General features: G+C 42.9%; 1 protein-coding gene across 5 annotated transcripts in view; it reads left to right on the forward strand.

Annotated features, from left to right (window-relative positions):
* OGDH (oxoglutarate dehydrogenase) overlaps positions 1 to 25,404 on the forward strand; it is a 79,809-nt gene that overhangs the window by 49,287 nt on the left and 5,118 nt on the right. For all 5 annotated transcript variants that reach the window (XM_079151843.1, XM_079151845.1, XM_079151844.1 and 2 more), the window contains 14 exons: positions 935 to 1,050; positions 5,204 to 5,358; positions 5,594 to 5,740; positions 6,253 to 6,343; positions 6,699 to 6,878; positions 12,731 to 12,859; positions 21,085 to 21,264; positions 21,713 to 21,865; positions 22,798 to 22,900; positions 23,226 to 23,354; positions 23,620 to 23,770; positions 24,063 to 24,190; positions 24,280 to 24,458; positions 24,849 to 24,920. In XM_079151843.1, coding sequence (XP_079007969.1) covers positions 935 to 1,050; positions 5,204 to 5,358; positions 5,594 to 5,740; positions 6,253 to 6,343; positions 6,699 to 6,878; positions 12,731 to 12,859; positions 21,085 to 21,264; positions 21,713 to 21,865; positions 22,798 to 22,900; positions 23,226 to 23,354; positions 23,620 to 23,770; positions 24,063 to 24,190; positions 24,280 to 24,458; positions 24,849 to 24,920 — 1,913 coding nt within the window. The remainder of the gene's footprint in view (positions 1 to 934; positions 1,051 to 5,203; positions 5,359 to 5,593; positions 5,741 to 6,252; positions 6,344 to 6,698; positions 6,879 to 12,730; positions 12,860 to 21,084; positions 21,265 to 21,712; positions 21,866 to 22,797; positions 22,901 to 23,225; positions 23,355 to 23,619; positions 23,771 to 24,062; positions 24,191 to 24,279; positions 24,459 to 24,848; positions 24,921 to 25,404) is intronic.

Consider the following 25,404-nt stretch of genomic DNA (forward strand, 5'->3'; position numbering starts at 1 on the left):
CATTTCTCGAACCTCCTGAAGTGCTAGTGTGAGGTATTCAAGTATTCGTAATTCTTATACTGTGTTCTTGCCCTTTTCCAGTCAATAGATTATTTCAGAGTAGGTGTCAAACTGGCAATAGAACCTTCAGTACCCTTTTATATTCTCTTTCAATAATGATTTTGAGATGAAACAAGCTTGGAATGCCAAAAATAGAGCCTTTCATTGTTGTTCTTTATCAGAAAAAAATGCTCTTGGATGAGGAGGCATCTTCTCTATAGAGAGTGCTGCTGTGAACACTTTCTGCAGAGCACCTTTAGGACTGCAGTTTGGGAATTCCAGGAAGAGGCCTATACTTAATGTGAGGTGGAGGCTATTTACCCTTTCACTGATGCCCAGTGTGGCAGCGCCTGGAAGTTCTTCCATAGGCTCTTCGGCCCCTGGTGACTATTTCCCACTTCTTAGTCGTCCCCCAGCTCTTTGTCTCTCACCACATACACATATTATTGTTATGTAACTCATATATGATCTGCTGTTCTCTATCAAGTCCTCATTTCTACTTTAATTCCCTTTTTAATTCTGCTTTTTGATTGACTTTCACAGTGCCTTCTGATGGCTCTTTCTTCCCACTCCCAAAACTGGTTTTTATTTTGGGGACCTTGAAATAAATTTATCTCTAAATTATAAATAATTGGTACACTAATTATAAATAATTGGACTAATACATGCATAATAGGAGCTTTATTCTGGTTTACCTGTGACACCCAGTAATAATCTCAGCTCCCACTTTCTGCTAAAGTTTCTGTTTCTGGCTGTAAAATATTTACTTTCATATATATCAGGGGTTTTTTTATGATTTTTTTTCTTCTCTTTTTGCTCCCCTGGGGCATCCCTTCCACTTCCTTTGTAAACTGTGGTCTCCGCATGGCTGTTCCCTGTCCCTCATCGTCCGCAGGGTTCTATGGCCTGGATGAATCTGACCTTGACAAGGTCTTCCACTTGCCTACTACTACATTCATCGGGGGACAGGAGTCAGCACTTCCTCTGCGGGAGATCATCCGTCGACTGGAGGTAAGAATGCCATACAGTTTCTAGCAGTTTCTAGGAGAATGCAGCAGATTTGCTAAGAGCCTGCATTGACTGGGTACCCTTAAGAATAGTTCCCCTCCTGTATTTTTAAAAACTGTGAGGGAAAAGGGCCACATTTTTTTACTATTTTATAGATAGAAACCTATGTGTTTTTGTTTTGTTCTGTTTTTTTGTTTGTTTGTTTGTTTTTTGGATTAGCTATAGAGGACAACAAAGTTCTGTGTTTACAAATCCAAATAGGGGTGTATTTCAGATGTGCAGTACTTCCTAGAACATCCTTTCCACCCAAGAAACAGGCCTGGAGCCAGAGATTACTTCCCATACTGACTGGTCCTAGGAGAGCAGTTGGTGACCCCCCATTCTCTCCTCACTCCATTTCTCTGGTCCCTCACCCCCAGTCTTTCTGGACTTTGCTGGTATTTTTGCCTACTCAGGGACTCCTTTAAATGCTCATTATAGACAGCAACTGAGAGTCTGGCTCTGGCATCAGGCTGCTTGTGTCCTGTCCTTCCCACCTGGGCAAGTCATTGCCACTCTCCTGTGTATGAGGGTTAACTGCTGTGCCCAATCGAGAGGGAAGAATGAATTGGATGAGAGGCCCAAGCCTAATGTTAGCCATTGCTGTTACTTAGTGCTGGCCCTGGTGGTCATAGTTCTGAACACATTTATGGCACCTGATGTCCTTAACATTCCAGTGTGAATCACACTTGCCATCCTAGCTCCCTGAGGGGCTTCTGCCATGGCTGATATCAGAATCAGCCAGGGTCCCCTCTGTCAGAATTTTTCTACCCCACTGATTAACCCTGCTCCAGCTATTGAGATTTGATTTAAAATTCTAACCAGTGGTTACACACTTGGCTACAAGAGTTGTGCATAAGATCTGAATGTCAGATGAGGCACTTAACTGTGGTTTGTGACAAACTTTTTACAACTGTACAAGCAGCTTAGAGGTGCTTCACTTACTTCCAAGTTTGTGGGAGAGAAAGGGCTAAAAACTGTACTTCAGTGCCAGCATCAAGAGGGAGTAGTCATCCAGACAGAGTGGTCAACTGGAGGGAGAGGGTAAGGCTCGGCTGAGGTGAACTGACTTTGAGTCCTCCCGTTGCCTCTGTACTGTCATCACTGTGCTGACCTTACACTCTGGTCCTGCCCTGTTCAACATGGGAGTCACAAACCACCTGTAACTATTGAGAACTTGGAATGTGCAAAATATCTGAAGAACTTTTTCAGTATTGAAAAGATAGCCAGGTGTGGTGCATGCCAGCAATTCAGGAGGCTTGAAGCAGAAGGATTGTGAGTTCAAAGCCTCCGCAAAAGTGAGGCACTGAGCAGCTCAGTGAGACCATGTCTCTAAGGAAAATACAAAATAGAGCTGGGGATGTGACTCAGCAGTTAGGCGTCCCTGAGTTCAATCCCCAATACCAAAAAAAAAAGAAGAAGAAGAAAAGAAAAGATAACATGTTTAATATATTGGGTCAAAAAAAAATTCATCCCTTTTGTTTTTAGGAAAGATTTAATTACTAAGGTTTATTATTAAGCAGTATGGCTAATGCTATTGCTAATCTGGAAGTTCTCCTGTTACCTAGACCCCACAGATAGTCCCCCGTACTGACCAGTCATCCTCCAAGTAACCCTGTCCCCCAGTAGCTTGGCTGCACATGTGTCCCACCCTATTTCCTGTTGTCATTCCTGTTGATCTGGTCCTCTCAGGACAGCAGTCAGATGAGAGCCATCTACACCAAGAGTCCCCTTCTCTTCCCAGGAATCTCAGTGAGAAGCCCAGCAACTGCTCCTTAGGTATGCTCTCTTGTTGGAAAACTGTATCCCAATGCAAGCCACAGTGTTCCCTTTTCCTTCCAAGGTAAGAAATGGAAGGTTGTAAAGTCCCCTCTAGTCATCTTCCACTGTGTCTTGAGTCCTGAGTAGTTCTGATTCCATAGTGTGAAGTGGTGGAGATCAAATAGCATGTTCAAAGAATGCCTTCCAGAACAGCTGATGACAGAATCCTGCTGATAAGCTCTCCCTGCTTGGGGCATTTCAGCCTATACTCCAGAAGATCCAAATTCTGTCCCCAGAGTACCCTCAGCATAGATTATGGATATGTGTGTGTGCGTGCACATGTATGTGTTAGGTTGTGGTATAATTAAACAACTTAAACTGTTGATCATATGATATATATTGGTCATCTTGCAGCTCTTGAAAAAAATTAGAGGAAGTGCTACTTCTTGGCTTCCTAAAATTTGTCTTACTAGGAAGTAAAAGTAAGAATTAGCATCCACCACTCGCCACCCTTGTCTCTAGAGGATTGAACCAAGGACAGTGAAAAACATGTGATCCGCTGGCTAGAATCTTTTCTAAGTTAAGAAAAGTGATGCTGATAATGTTGAAGAAAAAACAATTTCTAGAGGTGTTTTTTTCTTTTTCTTGCACAGTATTGGGGATTGAACCCAGCCACATCTACCACTGAGCTGCACTCCTACTCTTTTTATTTTTTTATTTTGAGATAGGGGCTTGTAAAGTTGCTGAGGCTAGCCTTGAACTTTCCATCCTCCTGCCTTGGCTTCCCGAGTAGCTGGGATTATAGGCATGCACTGCTGCACTCAGCTAGAGATTTTAAATGAGTAGTTTCCTCTGAACTTCTAATTGTTCAGTAATGGAAATCTTGCATGTCGGGCTTAAGAGGAAGAAAGTAGTGGCCTAAGCAGTACCCCCAGCATTATTCTGTCTTTTCTGTGAGGGTGGATGCAGTAGTGACAAAGGCAAGAGTCCTCCTTCCGCAGCATTCCTCACCACCTATCCACTCAGGATGAGAAAGTGGACAGGAAGCTACTTGCTAGGTGTGCCACTCACATGGACCCCAGCAGAAGAAAGCATGCCTCTGTGACAGTTGGCATTAATAGCCCCTGTGGAACTGGTTTCTACAGAGGCACACTTTCTTCTGCTGGGTCCCCTCATGTCTGCAAAGATTGGATAGTGAATTGATGTCAGCTCTGAGATTAGGGATGGTGTCTCATTCAATCTAGAAGTTTCTAGTTTTATCATCTTAGGTGTCATTAAAAGATATGGTTTGGGATTAATCAAAGTCCCTTAAAAGCCATCCACTGTGGTACATACCTGTAATCCCAGCAATTCATGAGGATGAAGCAGGAGAATTCCAAATTCCAGGTCAGCCTGGGCAATTAGTGAGATTCTGTCTCAAAGTAAAAAGAGCTAGGGAACGTGGCTTAGTGGCAGAGCACTTACCTGTCGTGCATAAAGCCCTGGGTCAATTTCCGGTACCAAAACAAACACCTTAAATAACCAGGGTCTTTCCCAACATTTTATTTCTAGGTGTGATTTTCCTTCTTTTGACTTTTGACTAGGATAATGACTTAAGAGTATTATAGGTGACCTTACTTGTGAGTTAAGGCCGTCTGGGTTTTTTCTGTTTTGTTTTGTTTTGTTACTGGTACTGGGCATTAAACACCCAGGCTCTTTACCACTGAGCTACACCCCAGCTCTTTTTATTTTTTATGGCATGACAGGGTCTTGCTAAGTCGCTAAGGCTAGCCTAGATCTTATGATCCTCCTGTCTCAGCCTCCCGAGTCACTGGGATTTATAGGCCTGCACCCCTGCACCCTACCAGGCAGTCTGTTTTGACCTCCACCCTGAAGAGAACAAGTACCTGACCTCCTATCCAGCAAGTCTTTTAGCTGCCTATGCCAGCCAGTTTCCTTGTCTGTTTAATGAAAACCAAATAGGGTCACAGATGTGAGCCCCTGACCAGGAGTTGGAGCTCTGAGTGCTAGGACCAGAGTGGCTATTATGAAGACAGCCTGGAGTCAGGGGTTCTGTACACTCTCTCTGACCACATTAGAGTCTGATTCCTTTGCTGTTCAATGGCTACACCGACTCCATTGGTAGGATGACCTTTGCTTTCATGATCATACCAGCTCTGGTGCATTGAAGGAGGACGTCTGCTCCTCCCTGACTCTCTGGGTGAGTGGGCTGTTGGTACTCATCATCCAGCTTTGCCTGGTTAAACATGCCTTTGCTAGGGTGTAGGAGGGTACACAGATGACCTATTGCCAGCACAGTGGTATACAGTTCATGTTCATTAATGCCTGTGTATCCCCTATTTTGGGCGGGACACAGATGGCCTACTGCCAGCATATTGGAGTGGAATTCATGTTCATTAATGACTTGGAGCAATGCCAGTGGATCAGGCAGAAGTTTGAGACCCCTGGGATCATGCAGTTCACCAATGAGGAAAAGCGAACTCTGCTGGCCAGGCTTGTGCGGTCCACCAGGTATAGTATAGAGCATAAGCTCTCAGTGTATCTATGGCCCATCTGTGGGATGTGGACCTGTGTGGGCCTTTCCACCAGGGTGGGCAGATGTGGGTGTAGTAGCCACAGCTGCATGTATGTTGAAAGGAAAGCCAGGCAAGTATAATCAACTTTTGAAGCATTTTCTGGTTATTTAGGAAGGTCTGACTTTGGGACTGGGGATGTTGCTCTTCAAGGTGCTTGGTTCCCTGTCCAGGTTTGAGGAATTCTTGCACCGGAAGTGGTCTTCAGAGAAGCGCTTTGGTCTAGAAGGCTGTGAGGTGCTGATTCCTGCCCTCAAGACCATCATCGACAAGTCGAGTGAAAATGGAGTGGACTATGTAATAATGGGAATGCCACACAGGTACCACTGGGCTCCATGGTGTGTTGGAGGCACAGGAGTGGGGAACCTGAATGAGCAGCTGCTCCTTCCTCAAGTTCTTGTCAGTGAGCTAAGGGTGCACAGGGTACATGAGAGTGTCTTGATTTGTAGGGTTCTTCCACCCCTTTGTCAGTATGACTAGAGAATCACTCTCACAGCCAAGGCCACATGTGGTTCAGACTCATGTTGGTTTTTTTATTGAATTTTTTAAAAATTAGACTCCAGTGCCCTTGTCAGGGTCTAACTTCAAGGAAAGACTGTTCTTTAATATAAGGGTAGAGGGGAAGGTGGCCAGAGGCCAGTGGCATTTGTATACTTCCTGCTGCCCATGTGTTGTGACCTTGCATGCCTAGTAGCCAGGGACTCAGTGCACATATTGGCTCTGAATCACAACTGTTCTTGGGCTGCAAACCAAGGAGGTGTGGGGTGTTGGTGAAATGAGGAGGTGGAGTAGCTGTGTCCTAAGGATCTGCTCACGTTTCCCTGTGTGCCAGGGGACGGCTGAACGTGCTTGCGAATGTCATCAGGAAGGAGTTGGAGCAGATTTTCTGTCAGTTTGATTCAAAGCTGGAGGCAGCTGATGAGGTGAGATTCCTGTATGACAACACATCCATCCAGCATGGTAGCCTGAGTCCACATGAGATCTCCTAGCTCAGGCTTAGCAGAATCTTAGTTCTTTGGGACCATTTACAGTTTGCCTTTTTCACTGGACCAATGCTGCCAACCCACCTAACCCCTGACAGCCCCACATTCCTCTTGCTGAAGGTGAGAACATCCCCGCTGACTAGGGGACCCTCTCCTTGTGCCCTGGGTGGGATGATCTTGGGAAAAGGCTGCCTCATTCTCCTGCATTAGGGTCCAGGTTGTAGAAATGCATCTGAAGGGCTTTCATGACAGGTGACCATCTGGCCAGCATCAGACATATTGTTTGCACCGTCAGGGTTCCGGAGACATGAAGTATCACCTGGGCATGTATCACCGCAGGATCAACCGTGTGACTGACCGAAATATCACCCTGTCCCTGGTGGCAAACCCTTCCCACCTGGAGGCTGCTGACCCTGTTGTCATGGGCAAGACCAAAGCTGAGCAGTTCTACTGTGGGGACACTGAAGGGAAAAAGGTAAGGACCCCCTGAGACCTAAGAGGCATGTCCCTTGAGCCCAACATTCTACACACACACAACTTCACTCACCGCTGCAGCTGGAGACCTGGACATGTCTCACACATGCCCAGGTCTCCAAGAAACACAAGTTTCTGGAGTTTAAAAATACTATAAACCAATTTTAAAAGAGTAGCAATAGTAAATAAAGCACGACTTATAGACCTGCTTTCTTCCAAATTATAAGCATCAAACTTGGCAAAAAGTTGGCTTATGTCTTCACCATGTCTAGAGGAGTCAGTGTTAGTTACCATTGATGGACAAAGACATTTTCACTGAAAAGGAAAGTCTTTGTAAGGAAAAAGTGTGGGTGAGCCTAAAGGAGAAAGCATAAGACTGACAGACATCAGAGTGCTAACTGTGATTGGGGCAGGAATTCACAGTGGAGGTTCTGCCTTGGCATTTCCCATGGGTGACAGTGAATACTGAATATTGACTGGCCAACTCTTTTATTTTTTTCTTAAGTTGTAGATAGACACAGTACCTTTATCTATTTATTTTTATGTGGTGCTTAGGATCAAACCCAGCGCCTCACATGTGCTAAGCAAGCACTTTATCACTGAGCCGCAACCCAGCCCTAGCCAACCTACTCTTGTGAATCCTCCACAGATTGCAACTGTTTGCCCTTATTTAAACTCAGGATAAAATTCTTATTTGTAACAAATTGAACTATAGTTCTTATTACTTAAATGATAATCTGAAAACCAAGTATGTTAGTCAGCTTTCTGTTGCTGTGACAAAATACCTGAGATACAAAACTTATAAAGAGGAAAAGTTTATTTTGAGTCATGATTTCAGTCCATTATCACACGAGGTAGATAGCATGGCAGGAAGCGAAGCATGTTCGTGGCAAAGAAAAACTGTCAAATCATGGCAGCTAGGAAACAAGAAGATAAAGGAAGGAACCAGGGTCCTTACATACCCTTAAAGAGCACTCCCACAATTACTTCCTACCACTCCTAAAGTTTCTACTATTTCCCAGTAGCACCATCATCTGAGAACCAAGCCTTTAACATGTGAGCTTTTGGGGAACCTTTAAGATCCAAACCATAACATCAAATAGTCAGAAAAATTAAATATTTGTTATATCTACTGTGTGCTTTTGGGGGATATGTGAAGTAGGTACCACCAACCTACTGTCAAAGATCTCTTGTATTTTTAGAAAAAGAATGTGTGTTGGGAAGCTAATAGAATGCAGTGTAAACATGCACATATCTCTACACACGTACACACATAGATACTCATGTATATGAATCTACTTGCTCTTGGGTAGTAGGATAATAGAGTTTTTACTTTCTCATGTATGCCTTTCTGTATTTTAAGAATTGTTCACAGCTTTAATATTGCTTTTTTAATCAGAAATATATATATATATATATATGCAATTAATGCTGGGAAAAGAAAAGAATGCAGTGTGAAACAGTGTGAATGAACTGAAAAGAACTTAAGAAGACACGGTCATAGCAGTGGACTCCAGTTGGATAAGGAATAAAAGGCAGTCAAATTACTTATTGACAGAATAGGTGTTTGTCCTATTTAGTTGAAGCAATGACAGGATTTAGGTAGGAGGGGAGGGACGAATGTTCTGTTGAGATGCAAGGTGTGAGCAAAACTGAAGGGTAGATTGAGCCAGAGCAAGCAGGTCAGTCTCTCAGGGTCCCCAGGAGGGAACACAGGTCTTTTGATACAGTGGAACCAGGATTACTTTCCTAGGTTCTACAATTTAAAATACTGTAAGTCTACTAATGTTTAGCTTGGAAGTTTAGAGGATGGAGAATAGAGCAGGCTGAGGTGATTTTGTAGAAGCAATTCCTCATTGATGATATTTGCTATCACAGGAACTCAGAGGTTATTCCATGGCTTCAAGGTTACTCATGGTCTGAATGAAGCCACAGAAACATGGAGACAGAGAGGCCTCAGCTCTCTGCATGTGGAGACATGCAGCCCCCATGTTCACTTTACAACACTGGGGTGTCAGTGAGGGGCTGATCCCAGTAGAGATTGTTGCTGGCTCTTTGCGGTACAAAATCCGTGGATATTTGTCACCGCTTGCAGCAACAACTTGCACGGGTCTTATGGGTGGTGGAGCGGAAACTGAGGCACTTCTATCTTTCTCTTTAGTGCACTACTTTCTTGCTTGTTTATAGAGGATAGAGGAAATGAGGTTTACTTGCTTTGAGAGGAGAGAGAGAGAGACCCCACTTATCAGAGAGAAAGAGACTTTGCTTAAGAGAGAAACTTTGAGAGAAAGACAGGCTTTGCTTAGAGCTTAGAGGAAGAGACTTGCTACACCTTAAAGTCCTGCATCCTGTGAACTAAGGGTACGTCCACCCAAGGTGCCCTAGTGATGCGTCTCAGTTCTCTGTTCCACGATCCGCCTTCCGCCACTGCCCCTACTCGCTGCTGTGTCGCTTTTCCCTACTAGCTGCCGTTGCGCGTTTCCTAGCTGCTTTTCCCTGCGTGTGTCTTCTTCTCCTGCTTTTCTGCTAATGGCTGCTGTCCGTCCCTACTAGCTGCTGTGTTCTTTCTTCTGGCTGCTGCCGCCACTTTTCCCTACTAGCTGCTGCCACGCGTTTTTCCCTCTGGCTGCTGTTTTTCTGTCTCACTCCACCTACGCTTATATCACCTCCAGGAGGCAGAGAGCAGGGCCACGCCTCTTATGCAAAGATTAGGCAAGATGCTCTGAGCAGGCAATTAGTGCTCGAGAACACATGCATATACATTGTGTGCGTGGACGAGAAAATCACCTGAGTGTGCTTATGTCAGTTAACCTCCTCACTGCCGATGTGATCAGGCGTCATCCCGGTGCCACCAACATGGCACAGCCCCCAATAGAGATTAGCATGGCAGACCAGCATTGCGGTGACCAGTGTCATATCCATGACCTTGCTAAGCATGCTGAGTAGTGGGACAAAGGTTTCAGAAAGCCTGTGTGCTGGAGATATCTTGAAGAGGAGGGCTGGAATTGTAGCTCAGTGGTAGAGCGCTTGCCTTGCACTTATGAGGCACTGGGTTTGATCCTCAGCACCACATTAAAAAATAAATAAAATAATAAAAGGTATTGCATCCATCTACAACTAGAAATATTTTTTTTAAAAGAAAGAAAGAGAAGGAATCAAATAACAGAAGCAGTGACGGGATATTTAAAATTGCCCCCTGTGGTCACAGTAATGGTCCTTTTGTGATGCCAGAACAAGGAGGATGGCTAGCCCCCATTCGGTTGCACACCTACATGTACCCAAGTCTGAGCCATCAATATCTGTGTTTTAGGATGTGGTACTTTCTATGTGCATGTTTTGTCATGTTTTCCTTGGCCTCAGTGCAGTTGACCCCAGCCTATTTTCTGAGCTACTGCCACCTTTTCCCAAGCCCTTACATGTCTTCAGTAGCATCAGCAGTCTCACCCTCCTGCCTGTTCTCCTTAATACTAATAATTCAATTTCTGTTAAATCTAGAAGTCAGGAAACTTGTGTGTGTGTGTGTTATATAACCCTCAGTGTTTGTGAAAAATTGCATACATTGTGTAAATGGGGCCTAGGTTGTCCCATAACCCTGTGCAATATTGTGAAACTTACCTGATATGACTCAATGCTAATGTGACCTTGGAATGTGTATCCACAGAAGCATTTCTTTAGTGCAGTAGTGTGACCTATGCAAAGGGAGAATCCACTCGTGCCAGAAGTATGTCAGGCTTCTAGACCCAAGGAGAGTCCTCACCTGTGTACAGGGTGATTCTGTTTGGTTGCTGCTGCACAGTATAACATCACATGCAGGAGACTGACCTCAGGTGCCCTTGTCAGCAGAGGTGGAGTTTATACAGAAAAGTATCTTCAGAAGCAAACAGCACTCTTGGGGACCAGGAGCAAATTAAATTTAATACCAGCTGCTTTTCCTCTCAACAAGGCAACAATCTGGGCATTGTGGCAAAACTACAAGCTCTCAAGGGCCCCCTGAGAAAACCATACATTGTGTGCATTGTCCAGCTATCTTGTAAGCATCCCCCACCTCCACCAAAAGGTAGGACACGTGCCATTTTACTTAAAAAATTCTTAGATTTTGTCCCTGAAAATCAAACTGTGGACCTTCCCTTCCTGGCATGGAGGACTTGGCACAGTGCAGATGACCAGGGTAACGATGGAAACTTGGAAGGCACAGGTCAGCAGGCCCATAGGCAGAGACACACCATGAGAGGGTGTGAGGGGCAGTGTCATGTGTCACCTATTGACCATACAGCCATCACTCCCTTCCCATACTCCACAGTGCTAGGGATTGAACTCAGGGGCTCAAGCATGCTAGGCAAGCATTATATCACTGAGCTACATCCCCAGCCCAAGATTCACATTTAAATCACCAGACTTTGAGTGAAGCAGATGATTCTCCACAGTGTATGTGGGCCTCATCTGATCAGCTCATAGTTTGTGAAGAAAGACTGAAGTTCCAAAGAAGGAATTCTGCCTCTAGCTGGCAGCCTCCAACTGTATCCTCACATGGGTCTGTCCTTCCCAGTAGAGTTTGAATATACCTGCCCAATTCCTTCAAGTCAGTCAGACAATCTTTCCGCCTGCCTACAGCCCCACTGACTATTTTTCTGAAGAACCCTCACTAGTATAAAGGGTTGGGAAAGTCACAGCCTGTGTATCCAAGGAGCAGGGGTTCTCAAGGATACTGAGCACATTTGTTACAGGCAGTGGGAGTGAAGTGCCTGGCAGCTGGAGATGCTGATAATCATGGAGAGAGAGGCAGCTTAGAAAACTGTTGGAATTTGGAGTTATTGGTATGAACTCAGTTTTGTTTTATGTATACATACAGATGTAGAAAAAACCCATGTGTGCACACATGCATACACACCCACATACTTTCTAGCTCTGTGCTCACAGGGCCTAGTGAAAGACACACAAGTATTGGTTCTCAATCCCAAATTCTGATGTAGTAATCAGGACTAGACAGGGCAGCATAGTGTAAGACTGTAGTGCCATTGTTCCAGAAAGCAAGGAGGTACCCTGAAGATGGGCTGTCTAGAGCACACGGAACCAGCTGGAACAACCCAATCATCTGAATAACTAATTGTATTGATCTATTACATCAACCTGTCAAAGTAGGAGCCATAATTATGTATTAATATAGATAAGTATATGAGAGAGAAGGGTAAACTCTTCCTTACAGAGAATGCCAATACTTGTAGGAGTAGCAGAAATCAGTGGTCACATCTGTCAGCCACCCAAGGAGCTGGCATAAATAGACCAGTCAGTGCTGCTGAAGCTGGAGTGGGAGTATGAGGTGTGAGGAGGACACGTCCTGTATCCTGTTTCCTCCTTACAAAGTACTACCACTGTACTCACTGCCAAGAAATTGGTTAGTTAAGGGGAAATGGCAGATAGTGACCTGTTCAGGTGACCAGGATTAACACACCTGATGCAGAGCAGCAAAAGAGATGTAACAACTGAGGTGGCCTATCTCTCATGGGGTCTGAAGTGAGTGGGTGTGGGCAGTGTTGCTCTTGGGAATGGGAGGGTCTAGTGGTGTGTTGGAGAATGTTGTGAGGGGGTGCTGAGGAATGGTGGGTTGGATCTGTGGCTCTTCACATGTTCAGAATAGGTGATGACAAGATTGAGGGTTCTGTGGATGTGGAACAAATATACCAAGGTGTTAGCAAGCAGGGTAAAGAAGGGACTGGAATCCTTTGTACATTTCTGCAACTTTCTAAGTTTTAAAATATCTCAAAACATTTTTGAAAAGCAAATTATGACTAGTATCCTCCACTTGCCTTGTGACTTATTGGTCAAGATGTGTTACATTTGGTGTCTGCTTTCCAGGTGATGTCCATCCTCCTGCATGGGGATGCTGCCTTTGCTGGCCAGGGCATTGTGTACGAGACCTTCCACCTCAGTGACCTGCCATCCTACACCACCCATGGCACTGTGCATGTGGTCGTCAACAACCAGGTACCTCCCAAGGATCGAATCAGTCTCTCCTGAGGGTTCTCTTGGTTGTTTAAAGTGTTTTGTTTAAGATGGCATTATTCTTTTAAAATGTTTCCCTTTAGACCTATAGGAACCCAAGTAGCTGTTTTTCTTTTTAAGGAACTGGGATCCTGTAATAGCTTATTATCCATTCTTATTTACCCTAGTATATGCTGTCTTATTTCACTAAGTATGATTTTTTTCTCAAGATCCACTCATATTGTAGCATGTGTCAAAATTTCCTTCCTTTTTAAGGCTGAATGATATTGCAGTATAAATATACCTTATTTTGCTTATTGAGTCATCCATCAATGGATACTTGGGTTGTTTCTATGTTTTAGTATTGAAAATAATGCTACTATGAACATGGGTATACAAACATCTCTTCAATATCCTGTGTTCAGTTCTTTTGGGTAATACAACCAGAGGTGGAATTGCTGTGTCATATAATAGGCCCATTTTTAACTTTTTGAGAAATGCTATACTATTTTCCACTGTGACTGTTCCATTTCACATTCCTACTAACAGTGCACAAGGGTTCCAGTTGTCCATATGCTCAATCTTTTTATTTTAATCTGATTATTTTTTCTTTGAGTTACAGGACTTTTCTATATTTTCTAGACATTAATCTTTATCAAATATACAATATACAGACCTCTTATTCTGTGAACTTTTTACCCTGTTAGTACCTTTTGTTGCACAAAATTTTTGTCATAAAATCCATTTGGTTATCTCTTTTATTGCCTGTCTTTAACATCATATCCAAGAAACCATTGCTATATCTAATGTTATGAAGCTTTTGCCCTATTTTCTTCTAAAAGTTTTATAGTTTCAGCTCTTAGGTTTAAGTCTTTGAACTATTTCCAGTTAATTTGCTTGAGAGCAAATTCCATCCTTTTTAAAAATTTATTTATTTATTTATTTGGTAGTACTGGGAATTGAATCCAGGAGCTCTCTACCACTGAGCTGCATCCCCCTACTCTTTTTAAAATTTATTTTGAAAAAGGGTTGTGTTCTCTAAGTTGCCCAGGCTGGCATCAATCTTGGGATACCCCTGTCTCAGCCTCCCAGATCACTGGTATGTATTATAGGCGTACCTTACTATTCTAGGCTCAAATTCTATTTATCATGTGGATTTTCATACTTTTTTATATGTGTATTGAACTATATTTTAAAGAAATAAACAAGAATAGAATAGGTAGAGATTGAAATCTTAACAGGAGAATGTTTTAATCTGGAAAAAAAAATCAAAGAAAGCCAGGCATGGTGGTGCATGATTATTATTCCGGTGACTCATGAGGCTAAGACAGGAGATTGCAGGTTCCAGCTAGTTTGGGCAATTTAGCAAGACCTGTCTCAAAATAAATTTAAAAAAAAAATTTTTTAAAGGGTTGGAGATGTCACTTGTGGTAGAGTGCCCCTGGGTTCAATCCCCAGTAGTTAAAAAAAAAAAAGTAGTAGTCAAAGAAGAAAAAAGAAAAGACAATTCAGATGGATTGGAAACCCTAGATAGAAAAGTAAGTACAGCTGAAAAAGAGTTTTCCATGAGTCTCTAGACTCACATAAATCCCAGCAAAGTATGATGGCAGAATCTGTTCAGTAATCTCTTCAAGTCCAACAAATAGGAGAGGCACCAAAAACTTTAAATACTTATTTTAAGGAATAGGAATATGCATTCAAAGACCAATGAATGCCTATCAATCCCTGAAAAAGGTTTGAATAAATTCTTGGTCTGGATGAGCGGGTGCCCCGGGGTTAATGTGTAATCCAGGCCTTGGCCATATCCTCATTATACCTTTGGCTTCTACAGTGAAGAAATGTGATTTGGTCATGGTATAGTTATGTGGTTTCTTATATAATTTAAAAATGCCTACTCAGAACTTTGCCTCACAGGATAGTGGTTACAATATGTGGTTCTCCCTGTGGTCCTGTTAACCTCAACAGTTTCACCAATTACAGAGGAAAGCACTCAGAAAGCCCCATCTGTAGATGACCCAGAGTGTTGCCCAGGCGGTCTTAAACTCCTTGGTCTCATGAGCTCCTCCTGCTTCAGCCTCCTGAGTAGCTGGGACTGCTGACATGCTACCATGCCCAGCGTCTTTGGTTTTTGTTTTCGTTTTTTGAGAATACTTTGGTATTTTTTTATATAGATAACCATATGGTCTCAAATAGTTATATTTCTTATTTCCAGTATAAACTGGAAATAAAAATATGCTCTGTTTTTGTTTCATACCTTTTTGCACTGGCTAGGGACCTCAACACATTAAAGTGGGTGAAGAATCAACAATCCTGCCTAGTTCCTAATTTCTGGACAAAGTATTCAGTTTGGATTATAAAATATGGTGATAGCTATAGGATTTTTATAGATGTCTTTTACTAAGCTTTTCCTAATTTGGACAGTATTTATTATGAATGAAAGTTATATATTTTTTAAAATATATTTTTAGTTGTAGATGGACACAATATCTTTATTTTTATGTGGTGATGAGGAACAAACCCAGTGCCTCACTCGTGCAAGGCAAGCACTCTACCACTGAGCTACAGCCCCAGTCCCACACAATTTATTTTTGTCAGATGCTTTTTGATTTGCATTTCTCTAATGACTAATAATGTTTAGCATCTTTTCATGTAGTTTTTGGCCATTTGTATGTGTTCTTTGGGTAATTCTATTCAGATATTTTGCCTTTTTGGAGGGGCAGGTCAGGTACTAGGGATTGAACCCAGGAGCACTGTACCACTGAGTTATATCTATATCCCCAGCCCTTTTTATTTTTCATTTTGAGACAGGGCCTCGTTAAATTACCAAGCCTGACCTCAAACTGGCAATCCTTCTGGCAATCCCAAAGTGGATAGGATTACTGGTATGCACCACTGCACCCAGTATATGCCCATTTTTAACTTAGATTGTTGTTTTATTGTTGTGTTGTAGGAATATTTTATATAAATTGGGCATGGTGCATGCCTGTTAATCTCAGTGACTTGGGAGGCTGAGGCAGAGGACTGGGGATATAGCTCAGTGATAGAGCACTCGCCTAATGTGTAAGTTCCTGATTTAATTTCTAGTTCTCCTGGGGGCTGGAGGGGGAAGAATTCTTTATATATTCTGGATATGATCCCATTATCAGGTATATGATTTGCAAATATTTCCTGCCATTCTCATAAGGGTTTTTAGTGTCCTTTGAAACACAGTAGATTTTGTTTTCTAGTACTATGGACTGAATCCAGGGCCTTGTACTCTGCAGTTTTATTTTTTATCAAGTCCAGCTTATCTCTTTTTCCTTTTGGTGTCATGTCTAAAAAGGTGTTTCTTGACCCACCATCACAAAGATTTACGCTAATGTTTTCTTCTAAGAGCTTTATAGTGTTTATCTGTTATATCTATCTTCCTTTTTTATTTTTAATTTTTAATTGTAGATGGACACAATATTTTTATTTATTCCTTTTTTTTTTTTTTTTTTTTTTTTTTTATTGTGGTGCTGAGGATTGAACCTAGTGCTCCACACATGCAAGGCAAGTGCTGTACCACTGAGTCCCAGCCCTATCTTTCTTTTTAAGTTAGTTTTTGTGTCTGGTACAAGGAAAGGGCCCAACTTTATTCTTTTGTATATGGATACCAGTTGTTCCAACACCATTTGTAGAAAAGACTGTTCCTTCCCCCAGTGAATTGATTTGGCACCAGTTACCTTCTTAAATAATGTAGCTTTAGGTCTTCATAAATGTGGAAAGTTTTAGACATTTGTCCCCTTTCTAGAACTCTAGTGACTAGAACATTAGGTCTTTCGTTACAGTCTCCACAGGTCTTGCAGTTCTATTCATTTTTCTTTTTTCTAGTCTGTAGTTTGATTTTCCATTCCTATGACAAAATACTTGAGGCCGGGTACTTATGGAGATAATAAGTTTATTCAGCTCACAGTTGTGGGGTTTCTTTTTTTTTGTTTTTTGTTTTTCTTTTGGTAGTGCATTATAGTTATATATAATAGGTTCATTTTGACAGTCATACATGCACAGAATTTGATCTACCTCATTTCAGTACCCAGTGCCCCCCTCTCTCCCTCCCTTTTTCCCTTCCCCCATTCTCCTTTCTCTACTGGTCTTCCTTTTACTTATTTATTTATATATTTATTTATTTTTGTGGTACCAGGGATGCTTAACTATTGAGCCACATCCCCAGTTCTTTTTTATATTTTATTTGGAGACAGTGTCTTGCTAAGTTGCTTAAGTCCTTGCTAATTTGATGAGACTGGCTTTGAATTTGTAATCCTACTGCCTCAGCCTCCCAAGCAACTGGGATTATAGGCATGCACCACTCCTGGCTTTCATTTACTTTTGATTGATTAGATGCACATAAAGATGCTATTCTCCATGTGGCCTCATTCTGCTAGGCAGTTGTGCAATCTCTCCTCAGCCTACTGTAATAACACTCATGCTGTTGAGGGGTCTGGGGACCTAATGACCTGATCATCATTGGTGTAGGCCACAGTTGGCCTTAATTGTCAATGGTAAAACCAATTTGTTGAGGAGGTTTGATGGTTGTGTTTTGTTTTTGTCGTGCTTGGTTGAAGCTTGTTTATTGTCTAAACATTTCCATGTCTAGACAGGCTGTCTTTTTCCTGGTCCTTTGTTCCTGTTGGTGTTTTCAAGACACCCACTTTTCTAGCACTCAGTGGGAGATAATGAGGCAAAAAGAAAACCCAGGAAACTGAGATTCCTAATGATCTTTCGTCTTCTGTCCAACATCAGAGTATTATATTTGTTCTCTATATGATGTCCAGGGGTTTTAGCTATACTTAGCAGGAGGAATAGGGTAAGTACATCTGCTTCATCTAACAGCCATGAAGGGTCCCTGTGAGAACTTGGTTCAATTTCTATAGTAAATAAAGGATTGTGTAGACTGGCTGTTTCCCCCCCCCCCTACTAAACTCTGATGATTTTTATCTTTTAGGAAGTGTATCTTTTTCCTTTAGGCTGCAGGATTTATGGGCAGAAAGTTTGTATTAGCCTGTTAAGTCTATAGGATCTGTATGTATAATATCCCTTCTCACTCCTGATTTGAGACATTTTTGTCTTTGTCTTTTCTTTGTTAGTATGTTTATAGACTCATCTTTTCCCCCAGGAACAGTCTTGGTCTCATTGCATTTCCTCCTTTGTTTTCCTGTTTTCTATTTTTTTTTATTTCTGCTCTTTGTTATTCTTTTCCTTCTATTAGTTTTGGGTTTGATTTTGTCTTCTCTGAATAGATCCTTAGATCATTAATTTGAGACCCTCCTTTTGCAATATTAACAATTAAAGTTTCTGAAGTCAGACTATGCAAATACAGTGCAGGACCTTGGGTTTGTCCACCTTCTTATGATAACAAGTCATGTCTTTTGGTTGGGTATAATTGAGACTGCATGTTAGGATGGCATAATGTCCACAAAATATCTGAGTAGGAATGACAGAAGCTGGTCATATGTAGCCTAATTCCTGGGACACATAAAAGCTGTTCTCAAATGCTAATGATTCATATAGTAAAGAATATGATGAACAAGGTCATTGCCAGTGGGTGACAGTTACTTCAAAGCAGATTTCAATTGAATGAAAGTAAGAACCTCCAGCAGTCAGACCTGTTCAGCAGGAGAATGTGCTCATCCTCCTTGGAAGTGTTGGAAAACTAGTGAACAAGTTGTCAGGGTGAGGTAGGTGGAGCTTAACTAGTGAACAAGTTGTCAGGGTGAGGTAAGTGGAGCTTCAGCCAGGGTTGAGAGGGTAAGTCATTTGGTTCTAGGGTTCTTTCATGTCCTGAACCAGCAGTTCCACTTAGCAAGGTTTTCCTACCAGCACACCTCAAAAGTATACTAAGAGTTTTTAGTAATGTACCAGTAGTGACAGGCAAGGACAGAGCAGTATTTAGAGGACACTTCCCATTATCTGTGTGTGTGTACCTACCTATAAATATATGCTTGAAAACAGCTCAGAACAGTAGTAGATATTAGAGAGGTGTTGTGGACTGTATTCTCACCCTCTCAGAGCTGTTTTCTTTTCTGTTATGCGCCTGATGTAAGTAAGGCATATTGTGACGCTAACTCTCCTGTTGTAGGCCCTCCTTTCCCTGAGTACCAAGACCCAGATGAACAATGGTGGCTTTGGTACCATTGACTGAGACTGTTCAGGCTTTCTTACATGTCAGACTCTTTACATTTCTTAATGTACTTATCAATGTGTGGTTATTGCTAATCTTTTCTTCACTCAGTATGAGAAAGGAGAGTATTTAAAAGCAATTGACATGACTATAGAATTCATAGACCTTTCTAAAGAGCAGTTTTGTTAATATAACCTTTTTTCTTTTTATGCAGTGCCAGGAATTGAACCCATGGCCTCACACATGGCTAGGCCAGCACTTTACCACTGAGCTATCCCCACTGCCATACCATTTATATTTTCTCTGTCTCTTGCTTTGACTCATTTTTTATGTGATTGTTTGGGGTTAGGAAGATCCATACAGGAGAGGAAGTGACTGTTTTGCTGAGGTTCTTGTTTTTCTAAAATCATACATAGAAATTCTCCTTCTAGAAATCTGTTCAAAGGAAGCTATCAGATACTCAGTATTCTTGTAGAAGCCTGTTGGTCAAAACCATAATTGTTTTACCACAAATGTGGTACAACTACATTGTTTGTGTTAACCACTATTTTACTGTGTGTTAACCACTACTTTACTACTAGGCTATTTTGTTTTTTGTTGGTATTGGGGATGAACCCAGGGGCTCTCAACAACTGAGCCACCTCCCCAGCCCTTTTTTCCATTTTATTTAGAGAGAGGGCCTCACTAAATTTCTGAGGCTGACTTTGAACTCATAATCCTCCTGCCTCAACCTCTGGAGCCACTGGGATTACAGGCATGTGCTACCACGCCTGGCAATAGGCTACATTAAAGGATATAGAGCTAAGTTTCAACCTGAATGAAACATAAATACAAATGTTAAACAAAAATCAAGTTGCAAAGGATTTATACAATATGCAGAGTGTGATATCATATGTAAGGAACACAGTGTGTATATCTGTATGGTTTTAAAATATGGAACTACTCTTCAGAAATGTCAGTTCTACAAAAGAACTAAGGCACCAAAGGAGCCTTTAGCATTTACATGAAGTAGAGAGATGTGACAACTAAACATCTTTTTTCCTCTAGACTGAGGAAAAGTAGCCAATAATGCAAACATTATTTGAAATGATGGAATGTATGTTTGGATTGTGGTAGTATGTGATACCACATGAGACTGGATTACATAATGATATTATATAATATAAATTGCTTGAGGCTGAGCTTCTGGCTAGGTAAGAGAATGTCCTTATCCTAAATGGTTCAGGGAAAAGGAAGGTATATGTGTGTGTGAGAGAGAGCATGAATAATAAAGGGCAAAATGTAGACTTTGGCAAATCTAATGAAGAGTATATAGGAGTTCTTTGCAATATCTGTTCAAGTTTTTCATGAGTGAAGCCATAAAAATTTTAGACTTACCAACAAGCCAAAGAAGATGCTATGTACTATTTATGTACACATGAAATATAAAGAGCAACTCATGGAATGTCCTCCAATTTCAGCAGAGGAAGTCCTGTGGCTCAAGCTCCAGCAGAAACGTATAAGAAAGGCCCAGAAGCCACTATGGCAAAACTGTTAAGATTTATGTTGAGCAATGAGTTCACTGGTGATCAACATAGTATTATCAACTTTATATTTGGAATAAAATTTTTAAAATGTAGTTACAAAATTATGAATATATAATTAATTTTTAGTATATCTGAGTGGTAGTGAGTATTATGAAGCCTATATGTGTTCTTTTTAAAGAAAAAAATGTTCATAATATTAAATGAATCAAGTACAAAATTATGGAAACAAGATTCAAAACTTTAAAAAGTGTGTGGGTGTATATGTGTGTGTGTTTACTTACATAATTATGCATTCAAAGAAAATAATTTGGAAAGGACAATGTCAAAGTATTTATACTCTAACCTACAGAATTATAGGTAACTTTAAGATTTTACACTATCTTCCAAATTCTTTATGTTGAACATATGTGAATTTTGTCATCTAAATAGGGAAAAACAAACAACTTAAAGTCAATGGCCATTTGGTCTCACTCAAACTTACCAAGCAGGAAATGCAGGCCATGCCCAGCACTATCTGCCACCCATGCCAGATGTCCTCTTGACAGGCCATGTGTTTCTTACAGATTGGCTTCACCACAGACCCTCGGATGGCCCGCTCCTCCCCATACCCCACTGATGTAGCACGTGTGGTGAATGCCCCCATTTTCCATGTGAATGCAGATGACCCTGAAGCTGTCATGTATGTGTGCAAGGTGGCAGCTGAGTGGAGAAGTACCTTCCACAAGGATGTGGTTGTCGATCTGGTAAGTGATGCCAGTGTGAGAATGTCTAAGGAAAGCATCACCTACCCACTTTCTATTAGTACCTGAATCACCTCAGGGCTCTCTAGTACCAGGCCTCATATGGTATCCTTCTAGCACCAGAGTGTTCGTGCCAAGCCCCATACCCAAATACTCTCCAGGTAGGAGCTTTGGGGGTGAAGAAGACCATTAATGGGCCCATCTGGTCCTTTCAGGGGACTGCATGGTGAATAAAGAGTTCACACTCCCAAATCATTCTTCTTTTATGTCATTTGATAGTCAAAGAAACTCTACTGTGTGAAGAAAAGGTTCCTAATTCTAGAGGAAACACTCTGAGGGAGCAGACACTTGGCTTGTTGGTATCACATAGTAAGATAGGGCAATTGCCCTATAGTGCTTCTTCCTGAGACTAGCCCTGACATCTCAAGTCTTCTCTTACTACTTTAACCAGGTATGTTACCGGCGCAATGGCCACAATGAGATGGATGAGCCCATGTTCACACAGCCTCTTATGTACAAGCAGATCCGCAAGCAGAAACCTGTGCTACAGAAGTACGCAGAGCTGCTAGTGTCCCAGGGTGTGGTCAACCAGCCTGAATATGAGGTGTGTCCTGGCAGGCCAAGCCAGTCCCTACTTTAGGACCCAAGTGAAAGTATGTGAAATATATTACCACTGTAGATTGCAGTGCATAACTTCTTGGAAGGTCTAGAGAACCAAAATGCTTTACAAAGGAGATGGGCCTTCAAAGGAGTGTTTTGGGGGTAGAGAAGGGTGTTCTGGAGATGAGGTAGTGGCTGCCCAGTAAGTTTTCTCAGTTGATGCAGATTATGTGGGGCGAGATGTAAGTGAAGGGTTCAGTTTGGTGAAGGGCCCAATGAGATCTAAACAGGAATTCTGGCAAAGTAAGTGCAGGCCATATGAGAAACTGTGAGATGATGGAGCAGACCAGGGCCCATAGAGGACAGTTGCCAGCAACATAGATCAGGAGCCCAGTCCTACCAGGACAATGTAAGAACTGTGTGAATTAGACCAGTTCTTAAGAATGTGGGTGTCAGAGCTGGGTGTAGTGGTACACACCTGTAATCCCATCTACTCAATAGGCTGAGGCAGGAGGATCACAGGTTTGATCATTCCCAGCCTGGGAATTTAGCATGACCCTATTTCAAAATTGAAAATATAAAAAGGACTTGGGATATAGCTCAGTGCTAACGCATCCTGGGTACAATCCCTGGTACTCAAAAACAGCAGCAAAAAATGCAGAGTCAGGGGCTTAGAGTCAGCAGGGTCTTCAGCCAGCAAATACAGGGAAGAAACTATCAGGAATGAGAAGAACAGAATGTTGTAGGCTGCCCACAGATCTTAGAAAGGCTGTGCATTTTGTGGAGGAGCAGGCTTGGCAGCTGGTGAGTATGAGGATATACAAGGGTGTGTGGACAAGGTGCAGGGAAGCAATGGGCGTGTCAGACTGAGATGTGGTGGGCCTATGCAGTGGGTGTGTGCTGTGCTCTTGTGACTTCCTGTGCCTGACTCTCCAGGAGGAAATCTCCAAGTACGATAAGATTTGTGAGGAAGCATTTACCAGATCCAAAGATGAGAAGATACTGCACATCAAGCACTGGCTTGACTCCCCCTGGCCTGGTGAGTGAGGAAACAACCCCCACAGATAGACTCCTTTGAGAATCTGATGGGACCATGAAACCTCTTCCCAGCAAAAAATAACTCCCACTCTCCCTGTGACTATAACACACAGTGTATGTACCATTGCCACAAAGCCCCCTGTGGGCCCCAGGGTGCTCTCTGGGGAACATGGTCCAGTCTTCACTGTCTCTCACTCTGGGTTTCTCAGTAGTCATGTGCTTGCCGTAATTTATTTCCTGGAAAGGAGCGGCACTTCCTCTGATCTGTTCTACAGATGTTCCTTCCAAAGCAGGTGTTGTGCCTCAGCCTGTCCTTGCTCTCCTAGGCTTCTTCACCCTGGATGGGCAGCCTAGGAGCATGTCCTGCCCCTCCACCGGCCTGGAGGAAGATGTTCTGACCCACATCGGGAATGTGGCCAGCTCTGTGCCTGTAGAGAACTTCACCATCCATGGAGGTAAACAGTGCTACACCTGGCCCAGGCAGCACCTCTCATGCCCTACAGAGACCCACCGCATGCAAGGCCTGCATGATATAATTTACCCACTGCTCTCAGCAAGGTCCTGCACTTGCTAAGCAGCAAGGTAGATACTGCGAAGTCACCAGCAAGTCAGGAAACCTTGACACTGCAGGTGAAAAAGGTTCTGTGCTTATTGGAGCATAGGAAGTGAGGTGGCCACATGGCCTGGGCCTGATGTTCTGTGAATACTATATCTCACTAGGGCTGAGTCGGATCTTGAAGACTCGCAAGGAGCTGGTGACAAACCGGACTGTGGATTGGGCTCTGGCAGAGTATATGGCATTCGGTTCACTCCTGAAGGAGGGCATCCATGTCCGACTGAGTGGCCAGGATGTGGAACGGGGCACCTTCAGGTACCATTTAGAGGCTTTTTTACCTTTCAGTGTGAGAGATGGAATGGAGGGGCTCTGGTGTTTATTCTCCAGAAGAAAATTTTTTCCAGTAAAGTTACTGAGTCCTGGATATTTAGTCTGCCTTACCTTTTCCCTGATGTGTTATGGATACTCCTGTTAAGTACTAGGAGGGGTGCCACTCTACAATAACCAGCAGACACCAGGTTGTCACTGATGGGTCTGTTAGTGCTGCATCTGTCAGTTGGCTGACAGAACAGTGTTCCTGCTTATTAATCCTACTGTTCTGTTTCAGCCACCGCCACCATGTGCTCCATGACCAGAATGTGGACAAGAGAACCTGCATCCCCATGAACCACCTCTGGCCCAATCAGGCACCGTACACTGTGTGCAATAGCTCTCTGTCTGAGTATGGTGTCTTGGGTGAGTGCCCACCACCCGCCTCTTCCACAGTCCCCCTTGCCTGGTGGCTGATGTCTAAGTCATGTCTTTCTTTTGTCTCTGCATTACAGGCTTTGAGCTGGGCTTTGCCATGGCTAGCCCTAATGCCCTGGTCCTCTGGGAGGCCCAGTTTGGTGACTTCAACAACATGGCTCAGTGCATCATTGACCAATTCATCTGCCCAGGGCAGGCCAAGTGGGTACGACAGAATGGCATTGTGTTGCTTCTGCCTCATGGCATGGAGGGCATGGTAAGTCCCAATTCCTTCTCACCAGACCCAGAACCTGGGAGGGACATGCATAGGACCCCCTAGACTCAAGTGCTCTTCTGGCATTTTCCACCCATCTTAGTTGGAAATGCCACTTTGGAAGGCAACAGTGTCTCATCTGGGTGCAAGCAGTATATGTGTCCATAGATGAGCAAGACCCTTCCCTGCAAGACATACAGGCATCCAAGGGGTACTTGGTTTACTCCCCATCCCCACACCTGTGCTTTGCCAGTAGGAGGGAGAGGAATTGAATGAACTCTGCCCTCAGGAGAGGAAAGAATCAGAAATAAGCTGATGAAGGAAGAGAAACAGCAAGTACAGCAGATGTCAGCATATGAGAGCTCCCACACTCACTTGTGTGTCTGGTTCCAGGGTCCAGAACATTCCTCCGCCCGTCCAGAGCGGTTCCTGCAGATGTGCAATGATGATCCAGATGTCCTGCCAGTGCGTGTAGTAGGGCCTACTGCTCTGGGGAATTTGGTGGGGACCTTGGGAAGGAAAGTTAATCTGGTTGTCCTGAGGTGTCAGACCTTGGTTTGGTTGTCCCTTCTCTGAGTTTAAGTAGGTGAACCAGTGTGGCCTCCTGCCTGCATGTCTCCCTGAAATGAGAGGCTTTCTCACGGCACAGAAAATAAAGGTGCAAGGGCAACTTTCCATTTGCCTCCTTCTATTGCTGAAAGCACAGAAATTGCCATGCAGACAGACTTCAAAGGAGAAAACTTCAGGAGAGCTTTTTAAAAGGCTCAAAGAAAGGGCTGGAGAGTGCACTCAGTGGTACAGTGCTTGTCTAATTTTCATGATATCCTGGGTTCAATCCCCAGTACCACCACCCCTCAAAAAAGGTGCTCAAAGAAAATTTATTGAAAGTCAGTTGTCAGGAATATTAGAATTGTCTCCTAAAATACCATCAGTTCCATGCTTGGCCTTC

Source organism: Sciurus vulgaris (assembly GCF_902686455.1).
Source record: "Sciurus vulgaris genome assembly, chromosome: 8".
Lineage (NCBI taxonomy): Eukaryota > Metazoa > Chordata > Mammalia > Rodentia > Sciuridae > Sciurus > Sciurus vulgaris.